This window comes from Uranotaenia lowii, chromosome 3 (genome assembly GCF_029784155.1).
Source record: "Uranotaenia lowii strain MFRU-FL chromosome 3, ASM2978415v1, whole genome shotgun sequence".
In the NCBI taxonomy this organism is placed as follows: domain Eukaryota; kingdom Metazoa; phylum Arthropoda; class Insecta; order Diptera; family Culicidae; genus Uranotaenia; species Uranotaenia lowii.
Window position 1 is genome coordinate 366,410,105 of NC_073693.1, and position 15,528 is coordinate 366,425,632.

At 37.6% G+C, this 15,528-nt stretch overlaps 2 protein-coding genes across 2 annotated transcripts in view; one reads left to right on the top strand and one right to left on the bottom strand.

Moving 5' to 3' along the window:
- Positions 1-15,259, bottom strand: part of LOC129757573 (pickpocket protein 28-like) — a 29,116-nt gene extending 13,857 nt beyond the window's left edge. The window contains exon 1 of the mRNA XM_055754847.1: positions 15,143-15,259. The gene's annotated coding sequence lies outside the window, so the exon portion shown is untranslated. The remainder of the gene's footprint in view (positions 1-15,142) is intronic.
- Positions 6,297-7,682, top strand: LOC129754056 (uncharacterized). The gene has a single exon (XM_055749916.1). It carries the CDS (start codon positions 6,297-6,299, stop codon positions 7,680-7,682), a length of 1,386 nt encoding a protein of 461 aa, XP_055605891.1.
- Positions 15,260-15,528: the final 269 nt, after the last annotated feature.

Genomic DNA, 15,528 nt, shown 5'->3' on the forward strand with positions numbered 1-15,528 from the left:
ATCTATTCATCGACTTCAAAGCCGCATACGACACGATCGACCGTAACGAGCTATGGAAAATCATGGACGAGAACGGCTTTTCCGGGAAGCTAATCAGACTGATCAAGGCGACGATGGATGGAACGCAGTGCTGTGTGCGGATTTCGGGTGAATTGTCGAGTTCATTCGAATCGCGCAGGGGGCTTCGACAAGGTGATGGTCTATCCTGCATGATGTTCAACGTGGCGCTAGAAGGTGTTATTCGACGAGCGGTGGGCGAAATGCGGGGCACGATTTTCAACAGATCCAGTCAACTTATCTGCTTTGCCGATGACATTGATATAGTCGGCAGATCATCTGCGGCGGTGGAGGAGATCTACCGCAAACTGAAACGCGAAGCAGGAAGGATTGGGTTGATGATTAATGCGTCCAAGACGAAGTACATGCTGGCCTGCGGATCCGAGACCGACCGAACCCGCTTGTCCAGTAATAACAAGGTCATGATCGACGGCGACGAGCTGGAGATAGTCGAAGACTTTGTCTATCTCGGCTCACTGGTGACCGCAGACAATGACACCAGCCGTGAGATCCGGAGGCGAATTATCAGCGGAAGTCGTGCCTACTATGGACTCCACAAGCAACTGCGGTCGAGAAGACTTTGCCCTCGTACGAAGTGTAACCTGTATATGACGCTTATTAGACCGGTTGTTCTCTACGGGCACGAGACATGGATATTGCTCGAGGAGGACCTGCGTACACTCGGAGTATTCGAGCGACGAGTGTTAAGAACCATCTTTGGCGGCGTACAGGAGAACGGAGTGTGGAGGCGAAGGATGAACCACGAGCTCGCGCGACTCTACGGCGAACCCAGTATCCAGAAGGTGGTGAAAGCTGGCCGGATACGCTGGGCTGGACATGTTGCGAGAATGCCGGACGACTGTCCTGCAAAACAGGTGTTCGCTACGAATCCGGTAGGAACAAGACGAGCGGGGGCGCAACGAGCGAGGTGGTTAGACCAAGTGGAGCGTGATCTGGCGAACGTGGGGTGCCCGAGAAATTGGAGAACGGTTGCTATGAACCGAGTGAATTTTAGGAATTATGTTCGTCAAGTTATGTCGTGAGACGGAATACTATGTAAATAATAAGTGGCTACGGCGGCCTCCTAGGGTTCCTCGGAGGCACTTCTGGTAGGCCTTTGTAGGATTTTGGAGGAACACGAGCGGTAGAAGTGTCGAAATAAACCTCGGGGTCGTGGTGAACAGTAGAGGGAAGCAAAATGGCATCAGGTCGGGTATATAGATATCCACGGGGTTATAAGATTACCTGGCCGGTTTTTCACGCGCACTTGAATTAGGTTTTCCCGGTGCGAACTGCTGTTTGGCTTACTGCGCCTTACTATGCTTCTTGTAACAGCGTAAGCGATGGTATTATTAGCTTAGATAAAACGACTAGCATTCAACCTTTCGTTCTCAGCGTTGCACCATGAGATGGCCATTTTGGACCAGAACAATGCCCCTCATACCCCACCGATGATCGCCCCTCCCTGTGTTGCTGACCCTTTCTCTTGCCTCTTGCTCCGTGATCCTTTCTTCCTTACTGCGGCCCTGCTCCATTATAGCACGCTTATGCTGCCTTCTGTTGCATGCTAGCCCCTGAATGTCACTTTTATGCTGCTGGGCTGCGTCCGGGATATTCGAGGTCTAAAGGCTGGTCCGTTTCACTCTCTACTGAATCACTAGCACTTCCTCGGCATTTAATGTTACCGCGACCTAATCTTAGTAATCTTGAACAGTAACTTTCACATGGTTACAAGCTTCGGACATTTAGAGTCTTATCCAGGTTGATTGGACAACATTCCAAGCCAGTTGAAGACTAAATACGTGATCGCTAGCATACAACTTGAAACCGACATACGCAGTAAGCAGGTCGGGTCACCCAGGTATGCAACGAAAGAAATCGATTGCGAGAAGCTACGACTATTGGCCTTACATAGACTGCGATATTGAAGATTTTGTTCGAAAATATTCCAGTTGTGCCATAGCAGCAAAAGCTCTCGTGAAATCAACGCTCTCTTCCTGGCCAATTCCAACGGAACCGTGGACTCGTCTACATTTGAATTACGCTGGTCCTCTCCGAGGTAAATTCTATCTGGTTATTATAAACGCATGTTTCAAATGGCCAGATATTTTAGCAACCAACAACACAACCCCCTCAACAACGGAAGTTCGTGAATGTATTTCCCGTTTCGGATGTCCACATTCTATCGTCACTGGCAACGGTACCCAGTTCACAACCGAACTTTTCGCCAAGATGTGTCAAAAATATGGAATCAAGCACGTGAGAACTCCAGCTTGTCATCCTCAGTGCAATGGTCAAGCAGAGCGTTTCGTCGACACACTCGAACGAGCTATCCTCAAGATGGGGAAAGCGTTGCTGACTTTCCTCGAAACCTACAGGTACACTCTGAACGCATTTCTTCCACAGAACAAATCTCCTACTGAAGCTCTCCTGGGTCGGAAAATTTGCATCAAATTCGATTTGATGAAGCGTTCCAGACCTCAACCAACTTTGGTGAACGAGAATCAAAACAAGCAGAACAACCAGAAGCACGGTTCCAAGCAACGGTTGTTCCAGCCGAACGATAAAGTGTTTGCTTTGATTCACATCCGAAATCAGCAACACTGGGCCTAAAGTATCGTCATCGAGCGAAAAGGTTAAGTCGTCTATACCGTTCTACTGGATGATCCCAAACGCAAAGGATTGATAAGATCACATATTATGTCAATTAATTGCGTGATATAGCAACATCAGGCATGACGCCAACCGAACAGCAAATTCCCCTTCAAGTTTTGCTAGAAGAATTTAAGATTCCGCAATCCAGAAGTGAAGATGAAGATGTTGGTCAACCCGCTGATTTCGAAGCAGATGTACAATAAGATCAACTGCAGACATTGCCAGAAATCAGCGATGAAGCTGGTCCATCTCATCCACGAATTCCTGAAGAGGTTCGGATTACAAGGAAACGAGCTGCGAAAATAACGCCACTCCGAAAGCGCCGATTACCATCCTATTTATTTCTAGTACTACGAACTTTTCTAAGGGGGAGATGTTAGAGATCAAGCAATCCAAGATGAGTTTGTGGAAATCTAGGCAATCCATGATTTTCACTTACTACAATGTCATGTGGAATAAAATCATTCTTATTTAAGCTATTGAACAGAACAGGCTTTCATTTACAAGACACAATACTGATATTCGGTAATTTCAATGCATCCGCCTGTTGAATAATATTGGATGCAAACGTGCGTTCCCCTCAATCGCACAGCACTTTGTTTCCGGAAAACAAATTCTTCGATGCACAAACACAACATCACAATACCACTATTTTTAACATAAGCCAATGTGCACAACTAATGCAAACAAACAATTGATATTTTCACACGAAAACTGCAAATTTTCCGGAAAAATGACGTGGACGAAAAAAACACATTTCCGGCTAGAATTGGGTAACAAAACCTCGTCCCAGCCGTTTAGCTACTCTTTTCATAAAATGAAATGTGATTAAATATATATCGCCGGAATTTCTCCAGTGGAAACTTTTTCACTTTATCCCAGCCTTCACTTTGATACACATTCAAACAATTTTATGTCCATTTTCCGATGTTAAATAGGATATTATGAAATTTTCGCGGACAAAGAGAAAAACGCGTGAAGTCATCGCCTACTCCATCCAATGTTCCAACAACAAATTCAGTTGAAATCACTGAATCAATAATCGCTTTTCTCATTTGAAAAAGTCATACATTAAGATTATTAAGATCATTAAGATTTCATTTTTTAGGATAAGTTTCAGATAAGATTACAGATCTCAATTTTCTAATTACAGATTTTTGATGTCAGATTCAGATTTGAAACTCCGGTTTTTAAATTCCAAATTTCAATAATTCATATTTTAAGTGCCAGTTTTCAGATTTTAGATCCAGATTTTAGATTTAGAACTGAATTTCAGATATCAGAAAGAATCATCCGATTCAGATTGTATGCTCTGATTTTTTTTTATTTAGAATTCGAGATTCGAGTTAGGTTGCAAATTATAGAATAAATCTGGAAAACCAAAATTTTCTTTTAAAGTCCTTGCGTTTTGTTTTTAATATTTAACAGCACAGCTGCTTGAAATTAATTTTAAATGATCAAGTTAGTCTTCACTTCATTTTAAATTCTCACTATATATTTTGAACTAGCTTTTTAATTTTTGAAAAAGTCTTAAGTGCCAAAAACGCTTTAAATTCCATCCAAAGTAATAAAATTTGCTACTTACGTTAGTGTTCCATATAGAGCTGCAAAATGATGAATTTTCACAACACAAAGACAAAATCTGTGTATTAATTTTCCTCCAACGTTCTCTGTGTCCATGCGATTAATTCCTCAAATGCCAGTGAACATTGGCAATCAACGAATGCAACGAAGGAATTATGTTCATTTTTTGTCATTGAATCTCTGCCACCGGAAATAATTTCCATCCGAAGCCATCCACTGATGACCGCCGGTGGCAAAGTCGCGCTCAACGGAATCGATGGAACCGGAAACTTAATTAAAAATTCTCACTGCACTGTACGATAGCACTTCAACACTTAATGAGAAATATAAATAAATACTCCACAATTGAATCCCGATGAAATCCGGTCGGTTTGTAGATATCTGCTGCCTGTCATTTTTTGGCAAAAAAAAATACCGATTGCAACTTCACTTCATCGAACCGGAATGCTGTGACCAGGGTTTTAATTAAACTCTGAGAGAGAGAGAGGGAATTTTAATAAGCCAATAAATTAACTGCAACACCTGTCACGCCGAGTGAATGGAAGTCAGTATTTTTATTTTTCAAATTGTTTTTTTTCTGTCCTGCTGCATGCTGCTGGGCATATCGAAATGCACGCTTCACTTGTTCCAATTCCCAGTGGTGATAATTTTGTTTGAGTCTTTTTTCCCCTCTTGCTCGTTTGAATTCCAAATTTTACCTTTTAATCCTCGCCTCTTTCAAAAATCATTCGTCCATTCATGCATTTCGCATTCATGCTGATAAATTATTACTGGCTGCTCTCCAATTTGGGTCGGATTAATTGGAACTGAATGGCGAGGCAGCGGGGATTTTTTTCTTTAAGGTTGTTTTCTGCAATATTTACTCTCTGGAGCCACCTTTTTTTTTTTTATTGGTTTTGATTTTTCCACCTTAATTGATGCGGCGTTTTAGGTTGAACTACACCAAAAATACAATGAGTTATGCCCAAAAAAAAAAGTTTCTCACACTAGCTTGATAACACTCACACTAGGAAATAACGACTTTTAAATTCTTTAAAATTACAGTTTCTAGGTTCGGTGTTCAAAGTGATTTTTAGTTTATCCGTGTATAATGGGGCTTATTCTGCGACTCGAGTGATAAAAAAACAAAAAAAAACATGTTTTATTATATTGTTGGAAATCTCTGGAAAATGTTATTGTCGTAATCTGGGGGTTCTCCGGGCCTAGATGCCGTCTTCTCACCGCTGTTAGTGTCCTTTTCTGAAGTGATGTTTACACTACAATATCCGAATTAAGAATGACCAGGTTGGCACAAGTGCCGTTGTATTTATAGTTGAAAGATACCGTGCTTCATTGTAATATTTTGTAATCGAAGTAGTCGGGTTTTCTCCATTCTCGCATTATTTTCTCATGTTCGTCGCTGATTAGTACGTGTTGAGAAACATTTGATTTCATTTGAAATTTCGTATATCCTTTTTTTTTCTATTTTCCTTTACCTACATATGTATCCTACAGTTATGTGTTTGGATGAAATTTGCGTGTTTTGTGTTTCTATAAAAAATTAAAGAAACCACAAAAAGAAACTCAAAAAAATCAAAAACTATCATAGAAATGATCTTGAGAATAATTTAAAATTTTAACATCCATCTGAAAAATGAAATTTCAGGTTTAATCTTATATGCCCTCTTAAAGCCTTGAGCTGAATTTCAAATACCTTTATTGAATGCAAATTGGGAATACACGGATAAAAAACTCTTCAGGTTGTTATCAAAATTCGTATGGTTGGCTCTTCCATATCACATATTTTTGGTTAAACCCATAATATTGCTTAATCAACATCGATAACTATGAACAAACTAGCGTTGCTGTAAAGTTGATTTGGCTGTAGAGGATTTCTCAACCGCTTATCGCTAAAATAATTCAACAGCTAGTAGATTTGACTATATTATCCTAGTCTACATTATACAATCTAATCAAATATCATTGATACTTGAATAGATGTCGAAAAGAGCCGCTCAAAAATGAATTCGAGCGACCCAGAAAAAGTGATAGAGAAATTGAAAAAACATGAAGTGGTGTACTCTCGAGCAGACAAGGGAAATGCAGTGGTTATCATGAATAAACAGGATTATGATACCAAAGTCCTTGACATGATAGCAACGGGCCCATACGAAGAATGCGCATTCAAGAACGGGAAACCAAAAGATCCTCTCAATATGCTGATCGAGGAAGCCAACGTTGTCAGGCAAAGAGTTGCCAACCTTATTGGAGATTCGAAACTAGAAAGGAAGTTCCTTGTTCCGAACGCTAAGGTTGCATCTTTGTATTGTTTGCCAAAAATCCACAAAAATCCCATAGCCATGCGACCCATTTCCTCCAATATTTGTACACCCACGGAAAAAATGGCAGCTTTCAGCTTTTCATTTGACGTCTCCGCACTTTTCCCCAGCGTCCCCACTTCCGATGCTCTCGACAGCCTACGAAGACATTTAGAACGCCGCCGAGTACCCCCCAATCAGATCGAAGCATACATCGCCGTCGCTGAAGTTTGCATGAAACAAAACTATTTCATGTTTCGGGGTAAGTTTTATAAACAGACCTTTGGCCTTAGTATGGGTAGCAAACTCTCCCCCCTTCTGGCCGAAGTATTCATGGGTGATTTTGAAACGGATCTGGAGAAAAAAGAAAAACTCTTCCCCCGTGTTTGGTGGCGCTACGTAGATGATATTTTTGCATCCGTAAAAGAACGCTATCTCCCACAGACACTCGAACTCCTCAATAATCAGCATAGCTCGATCAAGTTTACAGTTGAAAAAGAAGTTGAGGGAAAACTCCCTTTTCTTGATTTGCTGATTCAAAGAAAAGAGGATAATACCCTGAAATTTGGAATTTACCGTAAACCAACCTCAACGGATAGATACATCACGGTCGACTCGAATCATTTTGGGGCTCAAAAACAAGCCGCATTCCACTCTATGGCACACCGGTTGTATAATATTCCGATGGAGAAGCCCGAGTTTGAAGAGGAAAAGCAGAAAATTTACGAAGCCGGGATTGTGAACGGATATGACTACGAATTTGTTCGAAAAATCCTTCGCAAACACGCCCGAAAAAAGCATAGAAGTGATACAACTACCTTCAGACCGGAAAAAGGAGAATCTTACAGAGTTAGTCTACCATTTCATCCGAAACTAACTAATGGAATAAGTAAGATTCTTCTACAACACGGATTCAAAACTGCGTACAAAAGTGGGAATACTTTGAAGGATCGGCTAGTTTCACTCAAAGATAGGATTCCAGAAGAGGAAAGATCTGGAATTTACGAAATTCCATGTAAGAGTTGTCCATCGATTTACATCGGCCAAACCCGCCGTAAATTTAAAGTGCGGCTCAAAGAATGCCGTTGAAAACAAAAGGATCAATGAATCGAGCGTGGCCGCCCACACAACAGAATTTGACCATTCCATTGACTGGGAAAAGGTCAAATTAAAAAAATGCGTACGCAAACCTGGACACCTTAACGCTTGGGAATCTATGTTCATCAGCACGGCCGAGAAACCGTTGATGAACGAAGATGACCCGCCGATTATATCTCCACTTTTCAACCTGATCAACCAAAAGTTCGCATGATGCGACACCCTTTCGACGAATACATCAGCAGTGTAGGAAATTGGTTACGTTAACCGTCTTCAAGTAATCAGTCGGACATCGTCCTGTAGATGGGCAACATCGAGCCCGAAACCGGTCGACAAAAAAGGTAATTATTCTTAAGGTGTTGAAATTTTTATCATAATCATGATTTCATAAGAGCTTTTATTTTCTTTCAGGGCGCCGGCCGTTCAACTGGTTCAACTTCCACCGGAAAAACTTAGCAGCAATTTGCTTCAGGGCCATGGCGGCGGCTTCCCCAGTAGATGCAAAATAAAACAAACAGTGCTGTGGTTTAAATAAAAATCATGCCATTGCACACTGGTACAGAACATCAATCTAGCGGAACTAAATTAATAGCGCCCAGGGATGAAAAGATAGACTTTTGGTGTCTTCGACAACATTGCATAATTTTACAAGGCGCATACTTTGAAATAAAATACAGAGTCGAGGGGTCCACCAATAGCAAGATAAAAATGCTAACTTTTTTGTTAAGCATTTTAGAGCTTTGGTTTCTTCTACAAAGTTGTTTATCTTAACAAAATACATAACTTTGCTGAACAAGTCAAAGTTCTACAATTTTATTCTAAGGAGTTACAATAAAATTTAGAAAAATACCTTGAAAAAACAGTTTTTTAAATCTGAAACGTTGTAGGTAAGACAAAACAATTTTCAGTCTTCGAAACAAAGTTGTAAAATGTTAAGTTCTACAATCGCTTAGTACATTATGATGTGTTTTGAAATTGCTGAAGCGCTGCAGAAAGCATTTAGTGTAATATATTAACGATTTTCAAAGCAAAGTGGTTCGAATTGCGCAAATTTTCGCACCATCAGCCAATGTGAATTTTATTTTTGGTATTAAGAGGAATCATTTCCATATAAAACTAGCGTGGAACTTGGTGGAACTCGAAGCAATTTTAAGATTGAAAATCTAGTATTTTGTTCACAAATATCACTTTTTTTAGACACTTTATTAGTTTCTTGGTTTCTTTGATGCAATTTACTTGCAGAATTTGAGAAATAGAAATAATTAGATGATTCAACCGGTTTTCCGTTTCAAATTTATCAATAGAATCTGTTCTAGTACATCATTATATAAATGATATCTGTACCAACACGTGAAAGTGATTTAATTCCAAAAGTAAACTAGCTTTCAGCTTTCAGTAGCTGGTGGCAGGCCAATTTTGGCTCTATTTAACGATAAAAACACTTTTGAGATAATAAGTTTTCGTTGGATTACAAACTCAATATGAGTAAAGGATTTATGACCATTTTGAAACCGGAGCTGACAACACGTTGATATACACTATTTATTCCTGACCGAAGCAAATGTTGTAAAAACAAGTGTCTGAAAAAGTGATATTTGTGAACAAAATACTAGATTTTCAATCTTGAAATTGCTTCGAGTTCCACAGAGTTCCACGCAAGTTTTATATGGAAATGATACCTCTTAATACCAAAAATAAAATCCACATTGGCTGATGGTGCGAAAATTTGCGCAATTCGAACTACTTTGCTTTGAAAATCGTTAATATATTACACTAAATGCTTTCTGCAGCGCTTCAGCAATTTCAAAACACATCATAATGTACTAAGCGATTGTAGAACTTAACATTTTACAACTTTGTTTCGAAGACTGAAAATTGTTTTGTCTTACCTACAACGTTTCAGATTTAAAAAACTGTTTTTTCAAGGTATTTTTCTTAATTTCATTGTAACTCCTTAGAATAAAATTGTAGAACTTTGACTTGTTCAGCAAAGTTATGTATTTTGTTAAGATAAACAACTTTGTAGAAGAAACCAAAGCTCTAAAATGCTTAACAAAAAAGTTAGCATTTTTATCTTGCTATTGGTGGACCCCTCGACTCTGTATTTTATTTCAAAGTATGCGCCTTGTAAAACTATGCAATGTTGTCGAAGACACCAAAAGTCTATCTTCTCATCCCTGGGCGCTATTAATTTAGTTCCGCTAGATTGATGTTCTGTACCAGTGTGCATTGATCGTATAGATAGTTGAAATAAAATATGTTTCATTAAAAACGAAAAATATAAACAATGCATTTTATCTGTTCAAATTAATTTTATTAATATTTTGAATCTATGATATCCCACGTTCACGGGGAGCAGCATTTACAGTAGAAACAGCCATACTTATGATTAAATGAAAATTCCTGTTGGATTCTAAGCATTTATCCTTTCATGGCAAAGTATCATCTGATGGTTGGCTTGATCGTATTTTCGGGTCAGAACCAAACAACCATATTTACAGTACCGTTCATAATTGTATAGAAATTGGAAGCACGCGCACTGTCACTTCGACTTTGAACTTCCATAACTTTTAACTCTGATGATATTTTTTTATCTAACTTCCTGTTTAAGTTAGGTCAACTATCACACTATTATACCTCAAAGTTTGAGCTTTCTGGAGTTTGTGTGGCCTGAGATACAGTAATTCTACGAAAATCGGACTTTGTGGACTTTTCTCATTCAAACAGCAATATCTCAAAAACTACGTAACATTTTTATTTAAATTTTGCAGAGTGATTGTTGAAATATAAAGTAACATGTCTGAAGTTTTTGAAAAGTTCGATCGATGGGATCAAAAGTTACGGGAGATACATATTTCAGGCATGAACCTAGAAATGCGATTGCTATAGAATTTTGGACGATTCATGAGAACGAAATCATTTCCTACACAAATCAGTCGAAAAATGTCTGGTGAAAGCAATAAAGAAAAGAAAAAATTGAATAAATGATCTATTTGTGTTTTGAAATCAGAATCTTGCGATATTGTTTTCATTTTTTGGTTGAAAAAGGTTTACTGGTTGTTAAACATAAAATAGGACTTTCCTATGGAAACATTCGTCCAAAATTCTATAGAAATCGCATTTCTTGGTTCATGCCTGAAATATTGTACCTCGCGTAACTTTTGATCCCATCGATAAAACTTTTCAAAAACTTCAGACATGTTAACTGTACATTTCAACAATCACTCTGCAAAATTTGAACAAAAAATTTAGCGTAGTTTCTGAGATATTACAGTTTGAATGAGAAAAGTCCAAAAAGTCCGATATTCGTAGAATTACTGTATCTCAGGCCACACATACTCCAGAAAGCTCAAATTTTGTGATATGATAGTGTGATAGTTGATCTACCTTTTGCAGAAAATTTGATCAAAAAATATCATCAGAGTAAAAAGTTATGGAAGTTCAAAGTCGAAGTGACAATGCGCGTACTTCCAATTCTATACAATTATGAACGGTACTGTATGTTCCTGTAGACGCGTAATATAATTGATAAATCTATATATTTTTCTCCGTGTAATCGTTACCCTGCATTTTTGTCACTCTCTGGAGCCACCCGCATAACTGTCTTATATAAGTTCTACTTTGGGTTATGATGTTTTCGACCATAATTTTCAAAGTCAAAAAAACATAATGCTCTCTATCAACTTTTAACTATTTTCAAGTTTAGAATACGGTTTAGACTATTCTTATCAAATTTAACCTCTAAAAGTTTTGCTCTAACAAATCAAGGTAGGTTTATTAATACATATCCAACACACACACACTTGAGCTTCGCAGATTGTTTTCGCGATGTACGGCTACGATCAAGTTGAAATTCGGTAAACTATTTTTCTAAGTACTGTACCAAGTAAGAGCAAAAAGTCTACAATTTTCTTTAACAATTTTTTTACAATTTGTTTTAGCCTTTTCACTTCCAAACATCGTATGTAATTATACCACTCGAATCGGTATGAAATTACCTTCCTGGTAAATATAAATTTATTGCAAAAATCTTGCGCTAATATACTCAAAACCCCGAGCAAAGGTTAATTTAAGTTTTAGAAAATCTAAGAAATTGCAAATTGACAATATGTTCAAAAAACACCAACTTTTGAAAATTCGTCAAAAATTCTGTGATTCGTATTTTGACAATCTAAAGATGCGAAAATATGCCAAATTACGTCATCTTTCCAATCCTCTTTTCAAAATTTATCTGGTACTATTAAAACAATGTTAACGGTTCATTGATTGAAAAGAACGTTTTTACACCACTATTTTACATTTGTGGATATGATCTCCTAAAATTTAAAAAAAAATGTCCTTATGCGCAAAGTATAGCTTCTATCTTCAGCTCTCTTGGAAACTCAGTAATTTTTTTTGTGGCATTCCGTAACTGATCTATAGCATGTTTTTCGATTTTTTTTTCTCAGATGTGGGGGGAATTTAACCTTTTTTGAAAAGAGATAAGTGTCTCTAAATCCTGATTGGACAGCCTTTAGTATTGTCTGATTGGAAAATATTGGAAGATCAAAATGAAATTCTGCTAGCTTTGCCCACAGAGAACAGACGTACAAGCTAGCCCACGAAACTTATGTAAAAATTCCAACGCCCTTTTTGATCAAATTATTGTTTTTTGGCTGGTCCACCAGATGTCTCAAAACACATAAAAGAGAACTGTGTAAACAAAGCTGAGAAAAAATGTCTAAGCTCTAGTCAGTTTTCAATAGGTCGTATGAGCTACTTGGCATGCTTCAAGAAAATCGCTGTTGAAGTTTTGAAACACGTCCATCATATTGCATGATAAAAAAATATCTTGAAAGTTATAAGCTTTTCAAGATTGATTCAAGTTGATAGAAATACAAAGTTTTTAACAGTGGGATGCTTAAGTGATATTTGAAAGAAACCCGCTTTGAGATGCCTGGAATCAGTACAGCTGGGTGAGACTGATAGTCAAAATGCTCTTTGACACAGGCTATGCGTTTTTTTAACTTCAGTGCGAGAACTTATAAAAAAGCTGTTAGTTATTTCGACTGTCGTAGTAGTGAAAAAACAAAAAAAGTGAAATTTCGCCCAGTTAAATGGAACTCTGATTGCATTTATCCAGCAATAAATTGAAGCCGATTATTTTACTGAGACATAGGATTGATTATTTAACGATTACTCCTTTTCGAAAACCGGGCACTTTAAAGTTGATTTGTAACTTTTGAATGGTGCAATAGATGGCACTGTTTCAAGCCTATTTTTAACGTATTTTTTGGTAATAGCATTTGAAATTTTACACACTTTGCTGATGATTTTTGTTTCGAGCATGTACGTCTGTTCTCTGTGCTTTGTCTTAAAATATGTAAAAATGACTAAGATTTCTGTTTTTATCCATATGAAAAACAATGGATTATGTGCCCATAAAGCAAATTTCGAGAAACACACTTTTAAAGTCTAAGTTAAGCAAATTTCCAAGTATTTTCCGAAAAGGTAAACTTTTTAGTTAATCAAAGGTGTCGAGATTAAAATATTGCAATTTAAAATTTGCAGAAGAAAATTTTTTATGCATTTTTCTTTGAACTCTTTTTCAAAATCGACATAAGAGGTAACGACTGTTAAATTTCCATAAAAATTAAATAATTCAATTTCATTGTATGCAGACTATCAAATTGATATTCTACATGGTTTTATTTCGAGAAAAAATTTTAAAATTGCTATAGAGAAAAAAAATTTAACTGAAATCGATCCTTTGTGTTTAGTAATCTTTGATAATTACATCTTATTTATGATCAAAATCTATTTATACAAAACGTTTCCACTGCTGAAAACATTATAAATTATTGATTAAAGACAATAAAAATACTTTTTTTTCACTTTCATTTTAGGTTTCGCCAAATTCATGGTTTCACCATATTCACGGTGAAATTTGTTTTTACCGTGATAAAATCGAAAAACTACTGTTTTGTCAGGAGTGTCAAATTGACACTCCAGGAAATCTAATGAGTAAAAATTTCTGGGACGGATGAGGGTTAAATTATGAGACACTTCGATTCTGAACGGTTTCACACTAAAATATCTAATATAACCAGAAATATATAGTCCCTTAGCAACACGCTCTGTTACCGAAGAAAAATATTAATTGACTAATTTAGTTTGTATACAAGTCTGCTAGAAGTTTTGTATGAAAATTTTCAAATTTATTAATTTCTACAATTCTCAGAACATTTGTTCTTGGTTTCACAGCCCAAAAATCTCTGTTAGTTTTGAAAGCTATCCTTTCCGTTATAATTTGGCGCAACAAGTTTTCATATTATATGGTAATTTGTACGGGAGAACAACATTTTTCATTCAAAAACCACTAGAGACACTAGAGAACTTTAGATGATATATGTATATTTCTTTATTCTTACACTACATTCGTGCAAATAAATTTAACTTGTACTCAGTTTTTTTTTAAAACATAGGCACCGACATTGCTCATGAGAGCTGGGGTTCACAACTGATTTTATCAGAAAGTATGTATTGAGGTTCTTAATTTATATTTGGAAATTTGGTTAGTGTCCAGAATTCTGAATTGATAAAATCTTGATTATGAAATCAACCTTATGCCTAAATCTGAATGAAGATCAGATAACTACATTTTTTCCACAGTTCAGTCGTTCAGTCCTGGGCAATTATCAATTTTATTCTGAGTTTGGTTTTTTTCACTCTCACTCTCACTTTCACTCTCTGGAGCCACGAGAAATATAAACAAGCATCGTTTTCAACGATCTTTTTTCCCAACTTTCAACATCATCTCTTCAAAATCAATTACATTGACCGTCGGTAGTCATACCTTTTTTTTTTTCCTTTTTTTAATTTGTTGTTAAGAATCGAATTGTATATCGTCATGGGTTTTATTATTGATCAACTCCAGTGCTTTTTAAAAGTGCCATCATACTATTCAATTTGATGATTGCTTGTCCCTGGTTTTAAAATTGTGTAAGTATTAATGCAGATTTTTGTTTTATTTATACAGCAATGTCATTCAGTTGTGATTAACGTGCTATTAAACAGAAGTTGTTAGTTCACAGCCATTCCCCAAAAGCTCAAAGCAAAGCAAACGACGGTTCACAAATTCTCCTGACACTAATTAGATAAATTGAAAGAGTTGCAGTCGTCTCATCCGCTTCGGGGGCAAACTCAACACACAAAAAAAACTCATTACCGTCGGTGCGAAAATTATCTTGGTTTTACACTGCACCGCGTAACCAGATCAGCTTTCCCAAACCCCAAAAGTGAGTGGGGAAAACCGGACACCAACCCAGCCACAAATCCCCCCGTTCGTCGTCGTTGTGGAAATAGTATTTCGGTTTTTTTTCCACCAGCCATTCGCTTCAATTTCCACACAGTTTCCGGTTCCGTTTGGCGCTAATCTAAAAGCTCCGACGGGAATCCATCTCTCATCCTACCTTCTTATTTTCCTGCTGACTGATTTTTTTTATGTTGCTCTCGTTTTTGCTCCTCGTTTTTGAACGACGATCCAACGACGATGATCCGGTTGAGGTCAGGCCCCGTAACGAAACTCCACAACTGTGGTGTCATTCAGGAAATGCTGTCGCTTTTATTTTCTGACCATTCGGTGTCCTTCCTTTCCGCCTCTCATGTTCCGGATCCATTGCCCCCATGGTTCGGCGACGATGAGGTTGCTTGCTGATGATGAATCCGTGATGCGACTTCATGTCAAACGGTCCGCAAATGGTTAAACGACTATTTTGTGTGTACACTTCGTGTGTGTGTCCTTACTTAACTAGGGGGAGGAGTTCCAGTTCCAGTTGTTGGGTGCATCACGGACTGG

What these genes read in the sequence shown, in the direction of transcription:
- LOC129754056 (XM_055749916.1), top strand. Translation starts at nt 6,297, where the DNA reads ATGAATTCGAGCGACCCAGAAAAAGTGATAGAGAAATTGAAAAAACAT.